Source organism: Cheilinus undulatus, linkage group 14, assembly GCF_018320785.1.
Source record: "Cheilinus undulatus linkage group 14, ASM1832078v1, whole genome shotgun sequence".
Taxonomy (NCBI): Eukaryota; Metazoa; Chordata; class Actinopteri; order Labriformes; family Labridae; genus Cheilinus; species Cheilinus undulatus.
The window spans coordinates 46,082,757-46,104,837 of record NC_054878.1 but is presented as its reverse complement, the minus strand read 5'-3'; the positions used below and the strand labels follow the sequence as shown (position 1 = coordinate 46,104,837).

General features: G+C 42.3%; 1 protein-coding gene across 7 annotated transcripts in view; it reads right to left on the bottom strand.

Annotated features, from left to right (window-relative positions):
• hivep2a (HIVEP zinc finger 2a) overlaps positions 1 to 22,081 on the bottom strand; it is a 179,505-nt gene that overhangs the window by 7,763 nt on the left and 149,661 nt on the right. For all 7 annotated transcript variants that reach the window (XM_041804718.1, XM_041804717.1, XM_041804715.1 and 4 more), the window contains 7 exons: positions 20,323 to 22,060; positions 20,059 to 20,216; positions 12,730 to 12,905; positions 10,632 to 10,733; positions 6,734 to 7,586; positions 4,530 to 4,620; positions 124 to 237 (listed from right to left, as the gene is read on the bottom strand). In XM_041804718.1, the coding sequence (XP_041660652.1) occupies positions 124 to 237; positions 4,530 to 4,620; positions 6,734 to 7,586; positions 10,632 to 10,733; positions 12,730 to 12,905; positions 20,059 to 20,216; positions 20,323 to 22,060 (3,232 nt within the window). The remainder of the gene's footprint in view (positions 1 to 123; positions 238 to 4,529; positions 4,621 to 6,733; positions 7,587 to 10,631; positions 10,734 to 12,729; positions 12,906 to 20,058; positions 20,217 to 20,322; positions 22,061 to 22,081) is intronic.

Here is a 22,081-nt window from a genome sequence, read left to right as displayed (position 1 = left end):
CCATGATGAAAACGAAAGTGACTTTTTATCATCAAATATCTGGTTTTAGCTGTCTTAGTCTGATCTTCATGGAGAAAAGCTAGTCGACAGACACGTTATAAAAGCCGCTGAGAATCTGGGTACCTGGAGCTGAGAATGGAGAGGAAGGTGACTGAACAGCACTTGGTGAGGTGGGCTGGACTGGTTACCACGGCTACTGCCCCGGTCCCCTGACGACGGTGAGCCTGGACGATGTTCCTGCAAACACAAGAAAGAACAGATGTCAGGTTTGGTCCTCCAGTTCCCTGGTTCCCAACCTGGGGTCCCAGCATCCCTATGTGGGGGCGACAAAGATCTCAAGGGGGGTGTGGGACCCCGTCTGCTCTGACAGAGTCAAAATTAGATGTATATATATATATTTGAGGGCTGTCAAAATTAACGTGTTAGTGTGGATTAATCCATCATCGTGATTAATCTGATTAAAACGTTTAACCCAGTTAACCCATCTACAGCGCAGAATGACTCAAAATCCCTGAAACGTCTCTGGAGACGCATTTCAGCGAGTTTGTCCAAGTAGGGTAACTGTCAAGCATGCCGCCACGCAAATGGGCCATTAATCCAGTAGTGACCAACCAACTCGATATGGAAGACGCTAAACAGCACGTCGGCCCTCTTGATGGGAAATTTGAGTACGAGAGAAACACCACAGACCAGTCGACCGACATCAAGGATTCTGCACATTCTGCAGGAAGGAGTTTTCTTTTCACCGAAGCACTTCCAGCTTAAAATACCACATTAATGTGAATTTGTAATTGAATAGCCCTGGGATATATATTCCTTTCTTTCTTGAGTCTGTTTGCTTATGCAAAATGAAACGCGATTAATAAAGATTAAAAATGAATGATATTTAATCATGATTAAATAAAATTAATCCACAACAAACCCCTGTGATTAATCTGATTAAAAATTTTAATCGTTTGACAGCACTAATATATTTTAAAAATCATGATTAGAAACAAAATGTGTGACAGCATAGTAAAGCCAACCTAAAGTTAAAAATAGAAAGAAAACAATTATTGATGACTAAAAATCATCTAAATTTTATTGGGAAAACATGAAATTTTTAAGATAATAAAGTTAGAAAACATCTTAAATTTTGACATGAGAAACTCAAAAATTCCACTTTAAAAAAATCATAAATTTAAAACAGTGTATTATCAGATATTTAGGAGAAAACAGACTGAAAACTGTTTTTTTGGTTTTCGACTTCTTAATCTCAAAAAATCTACGTTTCGGTTCATGTGCATTTATGACTTTTTTTCCTCATTAATAAATGGTTTTTAAAACCTGACAATAAGTGTAAAAATTCACCTTTTTCTCTAAAATAAACAGCTGCTCTTTATGATTATTGTTCGTAGAGTGGCCCTACTACACCTGTAATAATGGAGAGGTTATAAATAGAGCTGTTGTCAAGAACACATTTATTATAGTTCACTAAAACTAAATAAAAAAAACTCAAACTGAAATTCAAAAATCATTGTAGTTAACTAAAAATAAATTAAAACTAAATTTTGCCAAAAAACCCCAAAACAAACTAAAATTCTAGTGTGGTGATAAAACTAACTAAAATAAAATAAGAGACAGAATATCCTCAGTTTGAGTCTTTAGTGCAGACTGGAACCTACACCAGAGTCTGGGGAGTGAAACGGCCTGATCTGATTGGTTAAACTTCACATAACAGTAGTTTTATGTCTGCAGGTTTATTCAAACATCATCTTTAAATAAATAAATGATCAATGCAGAAGGAGCCTGTTAGAATATTGTTTTAAAAATGTATGATATTCACTCAAACCTGACATTTACTAACACTAAAATGAATTAAAACTAAACTAACATGCATTTTTGCAGAATAAAAACTAAAATAAAGTAATAAACCTGCAGTAAAAACTAACTTAAACTAATCTGAAGGTGAACACAGACAGTGTAAACAAAACAAAAATAAAACTAATGATAAATCCAATGGGATTTTGTCAATGACAGCAATTAAAACTGAAGCTACGTTTTTCTGAGTGGGTCCTAGAAGGGTCAGCCTTTCCTAGATACGGGGCTAGAACTACTGCTGCTCTAGTTGATGTTTTCCACCTTCCAACTCTAAACCAGTGTTACTCAAACAAAGGGCCAAAGTGCTGAAGAATATCTTTGCAAGAGCCACAATCTAGGTGGTGAAATGTGGCAAAAATGGCTTAAGTAGCATTAGAAAGTAAATTAAAGGTGGCAGAAATGGTCAAAAAGCAGCAGAAATGTTTGAAAAGGGGTGAAAATGGGGAGAAAAGTAGAAGAAGGGTCAGAAAATAGCTAAAATGGGGGACTGACAAAATAATGACTTACAGATGGCAATAATGGTCCAACCCTGGCAAAAACGTGGTAAAAGATGGGTGAAAAATCACTAAAACTGGGAAAAAGCAGTCAAGAGTAGCAAAAATGGGCAAAAAACAGGAAGCAAGTGGTATTTAATGGCAAAAGGCACCTTAAATGGGCAAAAAGTGGTGAAAAGGGGCAAATATCGAAAAACAGTGGGAAAAGAAGTGGCAAAAATTGGCAAAAAAAGAGGAAAAAAAGTGGTATTTCATGGCAAGGGTAGCAAAAAAATGGTACAAATGGGAAAAAATTGGATAAAAGTGGCAAAAATGGGCAAGAAAAAGGAAACAAGTGGAATACAATGGAAAAAGGTGGCTTAAATGGGCAAAAAAATGTGAAAAATGGCAAAATGGGATAAAAGTGGCAAAAGGAAGTGGCATACATGGGCAAAAATTAGGAAACAAGTGGTATCTAATGGCAAAAGGTAGCTTAAATTGGCAGAAAATGGTGAAAAGGGCAAAAATGGGCAAAAAAAGTAGGAAAAGAAGTGGCAAAAATGGGCAAAAAAAATAGGAAAAAAGAGTGGTATTTAATGGCAAGGGTAGCAAAAAAAGGGTGAAAAGTGGGAAAAAATTGGATAAAGGTAGCAAAAATTTGCAGAAAACATGGCAAGGAGTGGTATTTAATGGCAAAAGGTAGCTCAAATGGGAGTCTGTTCTAGCTAAGCTCTCAGACTGTAGGGCTAGACTCTCAGCTCTGTCGTCCTTATTCAGCAAAGATTCCAGTCAAACCAACTCAGTAAAGTTTTTCTACCAGATGCATACTCCCTGTTTTATTTTCATGTAGGGAGAAAAGCGGTTGAAAAGTGGTCTGGTCTGTATTCAGCATGAAGAGCTGATCCATAGGCAGTAGTGCATTTTAAACCCACTGGTCTGGTCCTATGTTTATACTGGTATTAAATGTGCTTATTCAGCAGATTTTCAGTCGTTCGGTGTAACATTATGAGAAGGGTTTGTGTGGAGTAGATAATCAGGACACAGCTGTGAAGAAACCTGAGTGTTTGTGTTCTAATCTGAGCTTTCCATCATTAGTCCCAGCACAAACCCACAGCACAAACACACATAGTAGGAACAATAGCCAGCGTTTCAGGCTTCATGATGGAGGAGCAGATATCATAATAAAAATCAACCAGACTTTGATTAAAGAACACAAACAGAACACGGCGGCCTTGCCTCATCCTGAACAACAGTTAAACCGAATTCTTCTATAAAGTTTCATCAAAGCAGAACGAGTTTTCAGCGTCACGTTTCAGAGCAGCAGCAGCAGAAGCCAGAGTTAGAAGTGGAGCTCTTAAGAAGAAAAACAGCCGTGTTATTAACCACCGCAGCGCCGGCCAACATCCCATTACCAACAACCCAGCAGCTCCATCTTCAATCATCCCTCTCTCTCTATTCCCTCATCCTGTCTGAATGTTCCCGCTCTGCCAGACCGCTTCCTTCTCCTTACCTCAGCTCTCACACTTTCTCCTCTGCTTCTCTTCTGTCTGCTTCAGTTTCAGCGATTTCAGTAAACCTCACTTAAAGACACCGAGAGTAAAACCAGGTCCTCATTCTTATTGAACCAGGTTTGACCTGCAGGGGGACCTGAATTTATCTGGATGCTAAAGGAGGCATATTAAAGCTGAATCTGACTCTCTTTTCTCTAAAACTTATGACAGTAATGATAAATAACTAAAATATTTCACCACTCTCATAAATCTAAATGAACCTAGAGTTTTATTTCTAACAGACTAAAAGGTTTGACAGAGAAAGTAGAAACTCTGCTCAGAGTTCAGGCAAACTTTTCCAGTGAATTCTGCTCCTAGGATCAGTAAAAACATGTAAATGTGAATAAAAGAACTCCTGAAACTTAAACTCCAGTGGTGACGGCTCTGTTTGGAGAACCTCGGATTCAGAGCTGCCAAGCAAAACTTGAGCTTAACTCCCCGACGGAACAGATACCCAGATGTTAGCATGTTCTAAAAAACTGTACTTTATTTCAGACATGCAGTCTCTGGGCTGAGATAGGTCCCACTGTGGTGAAGCCTTAAATACGGAATTAGACAAACTGGATCAATGCTAGCGCCTACATCGTAGATGGAAAAGTGAACACGAAGAACTGGTTCACTTCCTGTTCCACAGGTCTCTACTTACCGTCTCCATGTCCGTGCTGCTTCGGTGACGGCCCAGAGGGTCCAGCTCTGCCTGGTGAGCCGGCCTGAGGCCCCGTGATCCACCATGAGGACTGGAAGACACAAAGATATATCACATTTAGGTTTGACCCGGTAGGAACTTGATGCAAAGTGGGTTTTTTTTTTATTTTTCCATGCTCCAGTATTTCAGCCACAGTCTGGTTTTTAAAATCTCCAGGTTTGAACCACCCTCCTGCATGAGGATGTGCACAGCGTGCAGCTTCTGTTATAGCGCCATCTCTGTTAGCCATGTTTGCACATCTACTAGCTGTAATACGGTAGTGGAGCTCTCTGAACTTGACTGAAGTATTTAGAAGAACCAGCACCTAAAGGTAAAGGGAACACTGACAGTATTCTTCCTCTTTTCTTTCAATGCTTGGTAACGACCAATGAGGCAGAAAAGCGGTTAAAAGGTGTGCTGCTCTGGTCTGTGTGGTTCTGTATGCAGCATTAGAGGTGAGAGATGACGAAGTACCAAAACACTTACAGAAGGTTTAGACCACCGAGACTCATCGTGTGGCTCTCTGAGGTCTTAGTTTAAATCTTATTCCCCCAGAAAACCTCAAAGGGCAAACTTTTTTGACTTTTTTCACAATTTTTGCCATTTTCACCCATTAGAGCTACCTTTCGACATTAAATACCACTTGTTTCCTGTTTTTTCCCATTTTTTCCCACTTCTTTTAACAACTTCTATTTTTTTTTTTTTTTTTACAATTTTTGCCTCTTTTATCCATTTTTTAAACCATTTTAACAATATTTTTGCCACTTTTCGCCCATTAAAACTACCTTTTGTCGTTAAATACCACGTTTCCTAAATGTTTTCCGCTTTTTGCCACTTCTTTTTGCCAGTATTTTCCCATTTTTGCACCTTTTCACCATTTTCACACATTTAAGCTGCCCATTGTCATTAAATACCCCTTGTTACCTGAATTTTTGCCAATTTTTTGCCACATCTTTTTGCAGCTTTTTCTTCCAATTTTTGCCACTTTTATCCAATTTTTTCCATTTTCCCTTTTTTTTGGGCCATTTTTCACCCATATAAGCTACATTTTGTCTATAAATACCACTTGTTTCCTATTTTTTTCCCATTTTTTCTCACTTCTTTTAACAACTTTTTTTTTTTTTTTTTTTTTACAATTTTTGCCACTTTTATCCATTTTTTAAACAATTTTAATAATATTTTTGCCACATTTTGCCCATCAAAACTACCTTTTGTCGTTAAATACCACTTGTTTCCTAAATGTTTTCCGATTTTTTCCACTTCTTTTTGCCAGTATTTTCCCATTTTTGCACCTTTTCACCATTTTCACACATTTAAGCTGCCCATTGTCATTAAATACCACTTGTTTCCTATTTTTTGCCCAATTTTGCAACTTATTTTTGCAACTTATTTTTGCTATTTTTGCCCATTTCACCTTTTTCACCATTTAAATTACCCTTTCTGTTAAATACCACTTGTTTCCTACATTTTTGCCCATTTTTGCCACTCTTGACTGCTTTTTGCCCGTTTTGGTGACTTTCCACCCATTTTCAACCACGTTTTTGCCACATTTGGACCATTTTTGCCACCTATTCCTCATTTTTTGGTCACTTCTCATCCATTTTTTGCTGTCTTCTGACCTTTCGTCCACTTTTTCTCCCCATTTTTACCCCTTTTCACACATTTTTGCTGCTTTTTGACCATTTTTTGCCACCTTTAATTTACTTTTAATGCTACTAAAGTCATTTTTTGCCACTTTTCACCACCTAGATCGTGGCTCTGTGGTTGAGCAGGGTTTAGTAACACTGGTTTTAAACAAATTCGGACCAAAAATTGAGGCTGCAGTAAAGCACAGATGTGGCAAATCAGCTTCCTGAAGGCACCATCTGATGTGAAGAAGGGTTTACACAGCCCAGTGGGGCTCTGGATGTCCTTGTATCGCACCATGGGAAAATAATGTCCTGTGCTGGGTGGACCCCTGATGAATCCTTAGCACCCTACATGCCTAAACCTTTAGCTCGATTTTTTTTCGAACCCACTGAGAATGTCCTCAGGATCCACCAGAGAACTAAGACTGTAAAGGAAGAGCGGCAGAAAGGTCTGGGCTTCTCCTAAACTAAGGTCTAAACTAAAGCCTTGAAAGTGTAAAAACGTCAGTAAGTGTGGATGTTGTTGGTCAGACTCACCCCTGGTGGTGGAGATGCTGATGGAGCCCTCTGCGGGGAGAAAGCGGCCGGATCATCCCCCTATGGCGGCCCCGGGGTGACAGGTCTCTCTTGTAGTCTCTTCCTGCGGGTGATGTGGGCCGAGAGAGAGGGGAGAGCAGCGACAGGTGGCCCCTCCTGGGGGACAGGTCCCGCCTGTACCCTCCCGACACCCCCAGGTCTCTCTTAGGGGAGATGTGACGCAGAGGTGAGATGTCTCGCCGGGGGGAGAGGTGTCCGGCTCGGGGTGAGAGATCCCGGCATGGGGAGAGGTAGCGGTGAGGTGAAGGGGAGGACGACGGGGAGATGGGGGAGGGGCAGCCAGAGAGGTCGAGTCCAGGTGAGGAGAGGCGGGAGGAGGGGGAGAGATCTGGAGATAGAACAGGGAGGTCTTCATCCATGGAGGAGGAGGAGTGAGGAACAAGGAGCCTGCTCCCCAGCACCCTCTGCAGGCTTCGCTGATACTCCCTGCCAGCTGGGTCGGTGGGCGGAGCCTGCGGCGTGATCTGAATGCTGGGCACGGTGGTGAAGTACCCGAACAGAGGAGGTCTGTTGGTGTTACCCAGGAGGTCAGAGGAGGGGTGAGGAGCAGAGTGGGAGGAGGCCACAGCTGTGATGGACATGGAGGGGAGGGCGTACGGCTGTGGGCTGGTGGAACGAGAGCGAGTCTTAGGGGTGGAGTCACCATCGTAGTCGTCCTCATCGTCCTCTTCGTCGTCCACCTCATCGCCATCTTCCTCCCCGCCCTCGGAGTCATCGGCGTCAGAGAACTGATGCTCCGCCATGGAGGCCCGGGACAGTTTCTCAGAAGTTCTCTGGGCGTCGTCTCCGACGTCTGTGGGGGGAGGAGAGAGAGAAAAGGTCATTAGGAGGAACAGTGAGGATGACGATGGTACAGGTGGGGGAGGTCCACCCTGGAGAAGGAGGACAGACAGGTGGAGAGAAGAAGGACTACTGATGCCCATCCATAAAAGTGGAGAGTTTTGACTGAGTGTTGTAGTGTGAACAGATGTGGATCAGTTTCATGGTCAGAAGTGTTAAAAATGAAAGGGTGGGCACAGCTTTGGTTCAGGAGAGCAGGAGCCTGTACGCTAAAGCTACAGTCATTATCACACTGGTTGGTCCTGGTCTCTCTTCAGCTGTCCTACCAAAAAAAAAAAAAGGTAAAACATTTTAACAAAAAAAAAAATAAATAAATAAATGATTGAATGAATAAATGAATAAACCCATTAATGAATATATATACATATATATATATATAAAGTAATTAAATAAATCGTTAAAAAAAAATTTGAAAAATAAATTAATGAAAAAATGAATGATAAAATTAATAAATAACTAGATGAAATAATGAATTATTAAATAAATAAATAAATAAATAGATGAATAAATAAATAAATAAGTGAATACAGTACTAAAGAAGTAAATAAATATTAAAGGCTATAGGGCAGTGATCAGGAAATAAAGAAAAGGTATAGCGTGAGTGAAGAAGTGAAAACAGGAGAGAAGAAGAGCAGGAAGGACAGAAGAAAGAGGAAAGTATAGACACACAAGTAAAGACTGGGGAGGAAATCAGACAATGGAGAGAGAAAAGAGAATCTGAACAGATCAGGGAAAGTAAAGAGTGAAGAGGATGAGGAGGAGGAGGAGGAAGGCTCAGATGGATGGTGGTGGAGAGGAGACAGTTTGTGTTCATTGTGGGAACAGAAGGAGATTAGATGTGAACTAAACAGCAGTGAGACCACATTCCCAGCAGCTCACAGCAATAAAACTCAATAAAACCCAGTTATTTGACACATTCTGGTCCTCTGCTCTCAGCCAAAGCTTATTTAAGACGAGCTGCAAAGATCCTGCTGGGAGACGACCAGCCGTCCTCTGGTCCTCTCAAAGATGGAGTCAGAGGAGTCAGAGTCAGGAGGAGTCTGTTTCTAATGAAGACTCCGTTATTTTTAGAGGGACACTGGTCCAGACCAGAATCAGACTCTAAAAATATTCACATCATATTTATTTTCCTCTCCAGGTTTTATTCAGTCCTCCTGGTCTTCCTCTGGAGGAGCAGGAGCCGTTTGGAGTTCATAAATTAGTGAGCGGAAACCAGATCCACTAACAGCGGACTACTTTTCCAGTTAGGCTCTTATATACAAGCCGTTTTCATAAACCACATGTTTATGTCTGGTCCTCTCACCGACTGACTTTCTGTTTCTCTCTCTGCCAAAAAACCTCTATGTGTGAGAGTGTGTCACAATTAAACACAGAGCCAACACACCCACCCACACACACACACACACACACACACACTCCCACAGAATAAACTCAAGTCAATTCATCTGGTGATCTACAGAGGATGGAAAATTCCAGCAGCTACCGGTCAGGCGCCAACAGTTTAGTGAATCCACTCAGACACCTTCATCCTAGACCGGTTTAAACACCTGCTGGAGGAAAATATCCACTGACACCTCTCTGAGGACCGGTCTCCATCCTCAGGGCTCCGTTAGTCTAAGGCAAACCTGTTTAACCCTTGTTAAGGCCGTTTTTCTCAACTTTGTTGTTTTTTTAAATTTGTGATCAGTTTGTCAGTTTTACAGCTTGTGCCATGAATTTTTACAGGAACTTTTCTTTCTAGTTAAATTTTTGAAATCCAGCATGTTTTACTCTTAAATGTCATTCAGACTCTCTCAGTGAATTTTCTACCCTCTGGACACCTTCAAGGCAAAAATGAACACGTACAAAAAACTGCTATTAAATCAGCATGCAACAATATTTTTTTCACTTTTTTTCATAAATCTCTTTAACAACTTCAGACCTGCTCCAAACTACCAAACATTCAATCGTTTTCAAGATTTTAACCCTTTAAATGCCAGTTTGATTATTTAAAATATTTTATTTTTTACTACAAAAACACAAAAAGTGAATTAATTTCCATATAATAAATAGTAGAAAGAAGGGACTTTGGTGCTGATGGGAGTCTTGGATGGGTCAAAGATTAGCAACAAAACTGAGTTGATTGCACTTGTAGGGCTAGGGCTAGGGTAGGGTAACCCTAACCCTAACCCTACCACTGCCTTAGAGTGGTACTGGTCCATTTTTTCCCTAGACATCCCCCCCCCCAACTTTAGAAAAGCCAGAAAGTGAAGATTACTGTAAAAAAAAAAAAAAATCAACATATATTTTGACTGTTTTCATTGACAAACCCATAAAAAACACATCCACGTGCCAAGCCTCGTGGCCCCCTGTGATCTTTGGCTCACTACAAGGGGGTCATGGACCTCAGGTTGTGAAACAATGACTTAAGGGCACTGAAGAGGGTGTTTGGGCAAATTTCAGCCACTCAGAGGACCCTAAAGAGGGAACTTTATCAATATTGGTCCACTTAGTGGACTCTCTTTATGTGTGTCTTATAGTCACCCAGAAGGCCACTTTCATGGCTTCTATTAGATTTTTTTTTTCAAAGATTTGGGCACCAGAGAAGGTGATTGACCCCCACCTTAGAGTCCACCAGTGCAGTGATTTATTATACCCCAAATCTATTCAGAAAGCTTGTTTAGATATCCGTTTATCTATCTGAGCCCTAATCATTGGTTCTGCAGATCTCCAGAGACAATCTCAGCTCTGAATCCTGTTTTAAAATCAGAGACTTCGGCGGCTGTGAACCAACACTTGAAGAACCAAACCCCAGGATAAAAACGCTCTTTGGTCACTTCATGATATGATAAAGAGAGACGGTGAGAGGATGTTTCTGTGGTGGGTTGACATGAGTCAGTCCTGATGGCTTCTGTTTTCTATTACTGTAACTGTCACCGTGGAACTGCTGCAGGCTGCAGGACTCCACGGGACGGCAGGATGTCACCTCAGTGCAAGTGTTTTTAAAGCGGCATCCTACCTCCTTCATCTGCCTCGTTGTCCTCCACAGACGACATGGAGACTCCTAACTCCAGACACTTCTTCATATGAGCCTTGGACTTCATGTGCTTGGTCAGGTTTCCTACAAAACAAGAGAACCAGTTCATGAAAGAGGAGTCTTTTCTACGGATGCTCCAGGCCTGTTAGACAAAAACCAAGCGCTTTACTGAATATCAAGCCTGATTAGAGGTCACATGACAACAAATTCTTCTCAAACTCTGAGCTGCGTGCACGGCTCCATCACTACAATTACTGAGAGGAAAAAGAGGGTGAAATGGAAAAAAGAAGCACTGCCATAAAACACAAGACCACAGAATGACCAATCATAAATGAGACATCATTTGTACATTATGTCATTTAATGACTAAATTACTCAGTCAGAAAGTTCCAGCGTACATGAATGAGGCAGATGATGACAGGTTTGAAAATCTATCAGGCAGATAATGGCTCCTCATTAAAGATCAGGTATCAGTGAGTCAGCAGCTTCAGCCTCTGATATGAAGATCCTGTCTGACCGCAGCGGCACAGAAACAGCCTTCTGTGCATTTCTGACTCATTGAACCCGGATTTTAGGACAGAACAGTTCACTCTGAGGAATTATGTGTAGAAGATCTGCTCTGAAATGTCTAAATCAGTGTTAACCCTGCTCAACCAAAGAGCCAAATACATTTTTACAATCTAAGGGGTGAAAAGTGGCAATTAAAATAAGTTAAAGGTGGCAAAAGTGGTCAAAAAGCAGCAAACAAAAAAGGTGGGAAAATGGGCAAAAAATGGCATTTAATTGCAAAAGGCAGCTTAAATGGGCGAGAAATGGCAAAAAAGACAAAAAGGGGCAAACACTGAGGGAAAAGTGGCAAAAATGGGGAGAAAAAGTGGCAAAAACAATGAGTTACAGTTGGTAAAAATTGTCCAAAAGTGGCAAAACCGTGGCAAAAAATGAGTGAAAAGTGAAGAAAATGGTAAAAAATCAGAAAAAAAGTGGACATATGGGAAGTAAGAGGAATTTAACTGCAAAAAGAGCTGCTTAAATTGGTGAGAAGTGGCAAAAATAGGTGAAAAGGTGCAACAAATTTGCAAAAAACGGGATAAAGCTCAAGTCAAGTTTATTTATATAGCACATTTAAAAACAACCTTAGTTGACCAAAGTGCTTTACAGGGTTTGACACAACAGCAAAAGCACAATAAATGACTAACAAAAAGCACATAAAACACATAATGATCTAGCAATATCAAAAATATAAGAGAATACATGTCGAAGTGTCAAGTTCAACTTGTATTAAAAGCCAGTGTAAAAAGTGGCAAAAATGGGCCAAAAGCAGCAAACACTAGGAGAAAAATGGCAAAAAAAGGGCAGAATGTCGCAAAAATGGCTGGGAAGTGACCTAAAAATGAGTTAAAGGTTGCAAAAAAATGGCAAAAGAGTGGCAAAAATCAGAAAAAAGTTAGGAAACATGGGCAAAAATCAGAAAAAAAGATGGGAAATGGGCAAAAAAATGAATTTAATTTCAGAAGGCAGCTTAAATGGGTGAGAAGTGGCAAACATAGGTAAAAGGGAGCAACAAATTGCAAAAAGCAGGATAAAAGTGTCAAAAATGTGAATAATGTTTCAAATGAAGACATAAAAGAGCCAGTATCACTGATCTAGATGAACTAAAAAAAAGACTTAATGTTCCACTGTGGCTCTGACAGAAATGTCAGCTTTGCATGCCCTTAAAAATGACTAAGGTGCAAAATGCACCATGCTAAATGCACCATGCTAAATGCACCATGCTAAATGCACCATGCTAAATGCACCATGCTAAATGCATGTGTGGTTGAGGCAGAGATGTGACAGTTAACGCAGCAGCAGAGACAAGAACAGCTGAATTTAATTCAGATTCAGTGGGGAATTGAAGGGACTTAGAGCAGCTGCATTATACACAGCAAAGAGCAGAAGTCTGACAAATAATCACATTTACAAAGATGAAAAATCAGAGATAACCGTTAATGACAGGTGGTCCTCTGGAGCCAATATAAACCGTGGATTTATGCAGCAAACATCATCCCTAGGGTATGTGGAGTAACGGAACGGTTTCTACCTTTTGTCTTGAAGGCGAAGTTGCAGAACTTGCAGACGTAGGGCCGGACGTCGGTGTGTGTTCTGATGTGTTTCTTCAGCATGCTGGGTTTCTTACAGCGGATGCCGCACTCCTCGCAGATGTATTTGCCCCGACCACGACCACGCACGTAAACATAGTCCTCGTTGGATTTGTACCTGAGAGAAGAAACCAGATGACAGATGGATGAGGATGTTGATATTTGTCAAACAGCATGCTGTTTTTAGGATGAACTATTCAAACACAAAGCTGAAAAAAGCCCTTTACTCAGACATATGTCACTGATGAAAGGGTTAACAGATTCAGCAGCGGTACATCATACATCAGAGCATCATCCACTACACAGGAAGCTTCTTTAGCCCTCAGTGTATAGAGAATATATTCCCATTGTACACTCATCCTTCATGGACACTCTTCCTCTGTCCTCCATAGAGCAGAGAGGTCGGAGGTCATGGTCAGCAGCTCTTAGAGATTCACTGCCATGCTCTGGGACAGGGCCGTCTGCTGACACAGAGCTCCTGCTTGAATAAGGGATTCTATCAGGACAAAGCCTGATAGCACTCAGAGATAGAGTACTCTGCTTATGAGGGGAGAATAACAGAAACATCTAATGGAGACATGCCTGGCTCTGAACGCTGCATGACGTTTATTATATGTTCAGGATGGAGGGGGTGCACACGAGACTGGCATGGATAAGAGTGGAAGAGAGACTTGGATGTCTGCTCCATGGCTCTCCAGACTAGGTTGGATGATAAACAGCAGACACGATCTAGGACTGCAGCATTTCAGACGCTGCACTCTGTGAAGTTCGTCTTCCTTTAGAATAGTTTGATATCTAGCTTTATGTTAATAATGAACAACAAAACCGGACTGAACCAAACCGGACTGAACCAAACTGGACTGAACCAAACTGGACTGAACCAAACCGGACTGAACCAAACCGGACTGAACCAAACCAGACTGAACCAAACCAGAGTGAACCAAACCGGACTGAACCAAAGCGGACTGAACCAAACCAGACTGAACCAAACCGGACTGAACCAAACCAGACTGAACCAAACTGGACTGAACCAATCCAGACTGCTTTGTAGGAATGGACCCTACAGGAGCGGTGTCTGACTCTGATTCTCCAGGCCTTTCATCACTAGCTTTTGCCATTTCTCATCAGCTTTATGAACTTTTGATTTTGGATGAATGTGTCATAAATAAGGAACAAAGTTTCTCAAACTGACATAAATATGTGTGTAGAGAATGAACAGCCAACTTAATCAAACACATACGGCTTTACTGCAGTTTCTGTTTTAGTGATCAGGGGCGTAGCTAGGGAGAATATTACACAAGCCCCCCTTAAACAGCTGGGCAATCATTTTTTACAAAAATCCATGCATTTTAATGTTATTTGCACCATAATTTCTCCATTTATGAGCAATATTTTTTTCTAGGATTAAAGTGAATTTCCTTGCATTATTTTGCAGCGCTGGATATTTGGACATTTTTAAGGGTGGAGCAGGGCCCCAGGTATTGTGTTTCACTCTATTTGATATAAATTTCGGTCATCTTTAGTTGCTTTTGATTCAATAATGACACAAATTACTAAGAAAAAATAAATAAAATACATTGTCATTGCAGGCTTCTCAAGGCCCCTCCCTACTGAGGGCCCGGGTAATCAGCACCCCTTCCCCCCTGTGCTACGCCCATGATCTGTCATGTTATTTTTCTCTAAATTCCTGCATTAACTGACTAGAATATAAATAAGACAGCTGAAAACGTCCCTCCTAAGTCGACCTGGTCATGACCCAGAGCCAAATGTAACTGCAGAGGAAAACAGAGATTTCTTTGTTGAAGAGATGACAAGCTGAAACAGGAACAATGCAGCGCTCCTCTCTCTGGTTTACTGTTCATTGTCTTCATCCTGGTCCTTTATCCTGAAACAGCAATAACCACAGTCCTCCTGCAGGCCCACCACTTTTAGATAGAAAACTCTCAGACGTGAGTTCTTGAACTCCAAAGAGGCTTTTGGAGTGAATCGGCAGATTCTTGGCAGCAGGAGCTGTCTGTCATGGAGGGAAATTACCACCAGCCACCAGTCGAATGCGGCTAAACTGTGTCTGCTCCTCAGAGGACTCACATCCACTGGTTTTCTTGGTGGTGAAATAGAGAAATGGGCTGGTGAGGGCTGGAGTTTCCTGTCCTGTCTGCAGTGGCTGGAGGATTGTGGGTAATGTGTAGTTCAGGGGTCTGGCGTGATGAAGGAGGTCAAATATCAGGGACATCAAACCATCCGTCTGAGGGAATTTATCTTTGGGAAATACCTCTGAACGAGACGTTTACACAGCTGTGGCTGGTTATGAAAATGAATGACCCTGATTATTGTGTTTTATTTTATTCTATCCTCTGCACACGGTAAGATCATAAAGCTGATTCTCTTTCAGACTGCAGCCACAGGAAGAAGTGATGGGCCACTTTTCACTGCCAACAGCTGCACCTGATGGATTCCTCCTCTCTTTTAGAGGTAATTATGTCTATTATAGAGCAAGTCTTTGCTAATTAATCCTATGTATGCTGGTTATGTAAATACATGCATCTTCGCTCTGCTGCCCTGTCTGTGCTCCTTAATTCACTTACTGCTCCTAAACTGTCCTGTGAGGATGGAGGAGAATGACCTCACTGTCTGCTGCTCTAATAACAACCTGTGAGAATGGGCTCCTCCTGTTTCATCCAGTAACCTCGGTCTACTCCGCTCCTCTGAGGGACTAGAAGAGTATGAGACTCCTGAGACCTCTCAGACTGGCATCCAACCATCCATGATCCATCCATCCATCCATCCATCCATCAATCCATCATCCATCCAGCCATCATCCATCCATCAATCCATCATCCATGCATCTATACATCCATCCATGCATCCATCCATCCATCATCCATCCATCCATCAAACATCCATCAATCCATCCATTCATCAATCCAACATCCATCCGTCATCCATCCATTAAACATCCATCCATCCATCCATCAATCCATCTATCCATGCATCACCCATCCATCCATCCATCCATCCATCCAACCATCCATCCATCATCCATCCATCAAACATCCATCCATCAATCCATCATCCATCCATCAAACATCCATCTATCCATCAATCCATCATCCATCCATCCACATCCATCCATCATCCATCCATCCATCAAACATCCATCAATCCATCCATTCATCAATCCAACATCCATCCATCATCCATCCATTAAACATCCATCCATCCATCCATCAATCCATCTATCCATGCATCACCCATCCATCCATCCATCCATCCAACCATCCATCCATCATCCATCCATCAAACATCCATCCATCAATCCATCATCCATCCATTCATCCATCCATCTATCCATGCATCATTCATCCATCCATCATCCATCCATCCATCATCCATCCATCCATCCATCCATCCATCCATCATCCATCCATCCATCCAACCATCAATCCATCATCCATCCATCATCCATCCCTCCATCTATCCATGCACCATCTATCTATCCATCCATCCATCCATCATCCATCCATTCATCTATCCATGCATCATCCATCCATCCATCCATCCATTCATCCATCATTCCATCAACTATCCCTCCATCCATCTATCCATGCATCATCCATCCATCCAACCATCCATCCATCCATCCATCCATCAACTATCCCTCCATCTATCCATGCATCATCCATCCATCCAACCATCCATCCATCCATCTATCCATCAACTATCCCTCCATCTATCCATGCATCATCCATCCATCCATCCATCCATCCATCCATCCATCCATCCATCCATCAACTATCCCTCCATCTATCCATGCATCATCCATCCCTCCATCCATCCATCCATCCATCCATCATCCATCCATTCATCTATCCATGCATCATCCATCCATCCAACCATCCATCCATCCATCCATCCATCCATCAACTATCCCTCCATCTATCCATGCATCCATCAACCATCCATCCATCCATCCATCCATCAACTATCCCTCCATCTATCCATGTATCATCCATCCATCCAACCATCCATCCATCCATCAATCCATCAACTATCCCTCCATCTATCCACGCATCATCCATCCATCCCACCATCCTATCATCCATCCATCAATCTATCATCCATCCATCCATCCATCCATCCAACAAAACAATAATTATTAGTCTTTGCTCCACTGGAAATTTTTCCAAACTCAGGTAACTTAAAATCTGTTATCCAAATTCCACCATTGTGATCTTGAAAAACTGACCTTTTTTTAAATTTATTTATATCTACATATCTTATCCTCTGTATAATATCACAGTTCACTGATAATATATGTATTAATCTCACTATTTTGAACATTTTCTGTTTTTATTTCATTAAGGGTGTGTTTTATTGCTAAATTTCAAAAATATAAAGTATATCTCACCTTAAAGACATGAGTGAGGTCAGGATTGGTGATAATATAAAAACCTTCATATCAGTATCATTCTGTCTCTTCACAGAGAAACATCTAGAACAGCTGAAAATAAACATTTCTGTTCATTCAACCCTAGATGGTAAGATGACAAGCTGCTGTTTCTTTACTATGTTATTAATATAAATATAGAGGGGATGAGCAGAGATGCCTGAATGGACCACAGAGGTCACTATTATTGAAAGCTTTATTTTGAAGACATTGCATGTCAGATCTACATTTTCCCCTGGACTATAGCAGAGACTAAAATGCTCCCTCCTCTACAGAAGCCACTGGAATGTGCTTCTTTTAATTAGCTGGGGAAATGTTTGCAGGAACTGTTGCTGGAGTTGGCAATTTATCAAACAAGTTAGAAAATACCAGCTTCCTGAATACTGGCAAAGTTTTTCACCCTGAATCCTATGAATAGAGATGCTTTTAGAGTTTAGGCTATTCCATATTTAAGTCAGAACTAAAATGTCCTAAAGGCTCCAAAAGTTTGTGCTTTTATGAGAGGTAATGTTTTTAGGAGCCAGCACAGTTCTGAGTCTGTGTCTTAAAATCAGAATGTAAAACAGTTTGACCTTTCACCTCATGTAGAAAAGTTGTAGTGAAATTCAGACTCAGAGAAATAAAAACTTCAGCGTTCTTCACTCTGCAGAATAGTTTTAAATCTGAGTACTCGTAGTTGAATAAAAGGTTTAAATGTTCAGTCTGAGAATGAGGGAACAGTCTGCAGTAACACTGAAGTCACTGTATGAGCTCATTAACAATAAAACTCCATATCTTCATAAATACTCTGATATTATGTGTGATGTAAGTCTCATTATCTCCATGAAATAAATAGATACAACAGTCACCGATATTAAAAAGTGTGAAAAGCTTTTAAAAAACATCTAATGAGGCAGAAACCCCAGTTTACACTGCTCTATTAAAGTTGGGACAGGAATTATTAAAGTCCAATTACAGAAACGCAGCTCTGGTGGTGTTTATGATGGCTTTAGCACTCTCAGACTCTCCGTCTCACTCTTACAGGAACAATTTAGACACAAATAATCCGATGGCACAGCATAAGCCTGAAGTTTTAAACAGGAACCATGTTTTTCTGCATGAATAAGACAGTATGTAAGGTCAACCATGCTCATTTTTTAAAGCATCGAGCTATAAGGATGAAACTCCTGCAAAATTAAACAATGTGTTCGACTAAATCCTTCATGACCAGAGAGGAGTGTGACACGCGTACTCGACCACCACACGCCTAGATTTTCAGTATGATTGCATGTTAACAAGTGGGGGCTTTCAGACTGGCTGCATGAGTGCTGCAGTTCATGCACCTGATAACGCACTCAGGCATGGAGAGTTTAGAGCAGCGTTACTCAACCCTGCTCAACCAGAGAGCCAAAGTGTTGAAAATACCTTCACAAGAGCCACAATTGAAGTGGCAAAAACAGCTTAAAGTAGCAATAACAATAAGTTAATGGTGGCAAAAATGGTCAAAAAGCAGCAGTGTGAAAATGGGCGAAAATAGGAAGAAAAATTGGAAAAAAGGGTCAGAAAGTAGCAAAAAACTGACAAAAAAATGAGTTACAGTGGCAAAAATAGTCCAAAGGTGGCAAAAATGAGTGGAAAGTGACTAAAACGGGCAAAAAGCAGTCAAGAGTGGCAAATATGAGCAAAAAAATAGGAAAAAAAAGTGGTATTTAATGGCAAAAGGTACTTTAAATGGCTGAAAAGGGCAAAAATGGGAAAAAAGTGGCAAAAAGAACTGGCAAAAAATAGAAAAAAGAGTGGTATTTAACAATAAAGGTAGCTTAAATGGACGAAAAGTTGCAAAAAAATGGCAAAAATGGTCCAAAAGTGGCAAAAATATGGTAAAAATTTGTGAAAAGTGACAAAAATGGGCAAAAAAAGGGAAAAAAGTGGTATCTAATGGCAAAAGGAAGCTTAAATGGGTGAAAAATTGCAAAAAATTGTAAAAATGGGAAAAAAATGACTTAAAGTGGCAAAAACAGCTTAAAGTAGCAATAACAATAAGTTAATGGTGGCTAAAATGGTCAAAAATAGGGAGAAAAAGTGGAAAAAGGGTCAGAAAGTAGCAAAAGCAGGTGAGAAAAAAAAAAGTTGCAAAAAATGGGAAAAATGGGAAAAAAAAAAAGGATAACAGTGACAAAAGTTGTGAAATAGGGCAAAAAAGTTTCCCCTTTTTAAGGTTTTCTGGGGGAATAATATTTAAACACATGTGGCTCTACAGACACACGTTGAGACCACTGGTTTAGAGACTCGAGGTCTGCCTGCGGTTATGGACCAGTACAGACAGGAACATGATAAATGGGAGGCCATATTTACCTGGTTGGAGCAAAGATGCACATCCATGTAGAACATGTTTAGAAAGCGTGTTTCAACAACACTGAGGAAGGCCACAAGCTTAAATGTGCCTGTTCTCTAAAGATCTACTATAAGTGAGGCTCTCAGTCTCCACACTGGTAGAATATGTCACAGGAAAGATAAACACAGTATGAGTGCACTTCTGGTTTGTGCTTTTTCAAAATAAAAGCCTGGTTTAGCATTTCTGGAGAGAAACTCCTGTCATTTCTACAGAATGCTTTTATTTTGAAAAGTTCTCAACACACTTTCACTCTACACTGAATCAAGTCGCTGTTAGGGGGTTTATTGAAGAATGCCTGGGCTATGAGAGCGTCGAGCTGCAGCTGACATGCAGCACGCTCGCGCCCTGTGTTTAAGACATGTGCGACACTCGCAGGCAGTCTGAAATAGGCTTAAGACTCTTTCTGACCTGCTGCTGAATTTCTGGACTGTGCGTGGAGTCCTGACTTACCCGCCCTCGAAGATCTTGATGCGTGTGGGTTCACTGGCGGGCTGTTTGACCGAGACCTCCTTCTCTACCTGCTCCTCTTTTGAACGATCCCACGACACCACTCCCTTCATCTTTCTCCCAAAATGCCCGGCGTCTACCGGCATCAGCTCTGGTTTCAGCTGGAGGCACAGAAGCAGAGAAAAGAGGGAGATTTAGTTGATAACATTCATTAAACATGTAGTTTTCTAGTCCACAGACGTGGTCTTTCTGGGACTGCAGACATACCTGATCAAACCTCAGCTTCCAGGCCACAGATGACACCAGTTTTCCAGAGCTGGGTGGAGACAAGGCTGCGGTGGTGAACATTAAATCACTGTTCCTCCTCTGTTTGGATCTCAGCAGAGCCAGCGCTGCCTTGGTGCTGAGGTTCAGAGGGTTGGGGTTGTATGAGCTCACGCTCCATGAGCTGTAGACGGAGCCTCGCTGGGCGGCCTGGCTGCTGTTTGGTTTGGTGTAGTTCAGGAAACACCAGCTGACTCGGCTCATGGTGCGCAGGCTGGGGAACTGGAACAGCTGCTGGACATCGGAGACGTCTGTGAGGAGCAGAGTCTGGCCCACTGCTCCGGATAGTCCTGGGCTCTGGTTGGTGGCCAGCTGAACCAGCATGCTGACTGGGACTTTACTGGGCTGCTTCGTGCTGTCGGGGTCGTCTGTGTCATTGGATGACACCATGGACTGGGGGCTAGAGTTTGGCTCTGGGATGGGGTCGTCCACGTCGAGCTCCTCGGGGGAGTCCCGACCACCTTGGACCGGGGAGCGGTCTGTGACGATCTGTAGAGGAGGGGTGAAGCTTTCAGCGCGGGGGACGTCAGGAGGGTGGGGGGCAGCAGAGCGGACAGGGATGGTGATCTTTGTGGTGACTGGTGGGTCACTCAGTGGAGGAGAAGAAGCCATCCTCTCAGAATCATCGATGGAGTCTTCGCTCTTCAGATGACCTCGCTGAGCGCCGCCCTTCTCTGACTTACTGCTGCTTTCAGTCCCGCTCAGCTCCACTGCGCTCATCTCCTTCACGATCTGTCCGTACATCCTCTCCTCCTTTACTCGCTTCTGCTGCTTCGTCTCAATAAAGAGCTCCAAAGAGCTGGCAGGGGAAAGCATGCGTTTGCCTCCTCCAACCCCAGACCCTGAGGCGTCCGTGGTGGATATGGTGCCTGAAGTCAGCGATAGCGGGATCCCCGTGTTCAGCCGCTGCTCTGGCAGTGAATCTGAAGCTTTCCAGAGAGGATGATGTGGCACTGCACCATCAGTCTGTCCCAGGAAGTGTGAAAGGTTAAACCCTGCTCCACTGATGCCTCCTAATATTCCTCCAGGAGGTTTACTGACACTCAACCCTGCTGGAGAAGTCATGCTGCTGTTCTCAACACCGCCTGAGCCTACTCCCTGTGGTCCATGGGTAGCTATCAGCTGGCTAACACTCGTGTACATAACACTACCAAAGGATGGCACGTGGGTTTGGATCCGCACTGGGACCAGCATACCAGGCAGAGAGGCCTGAGAGCCCAGGTTCTGGGTGGCAAACACAGGCTGGATCTGCTGCAGAAGCATGGTGGCGCTGGTTGAAGATGGCAGTGAGTGAGAGGCAAAGTTCTGCTGGGACAGGGGAGAGGTGCGGGATGAGAAGGAGGCGGGGTACATGAGGGAGCCTGGGTTTTCAGGTTTCCCATCATGCTGATCTGGGATCTGCTGCAGGGAGTGATGCGGTGCTTGTTTGTGGAGTGGGTGTCCCGGCATGCTTCCCGGAGATCTGATGTGGAGTTTCTGGAGTTGCTGCTGAGCCTGCAGGGTCAGCTGCTGCCTGGTTGTCTGACTGGCATCCTGACTCCAGTAGAGACCTGGTTGTTGGAAGGAAAGGAAGGGAGGCCCGCTCTGGTACTGCTGGATGGCTTCTTTATGCAGGACCTCTTGACCTGGATGTTCTCCTTCAGACGATGAGCCCTGAGTCTGCAGGCGGTGGAGCTGGGACCTAAAGGAGGGTTGGATACTC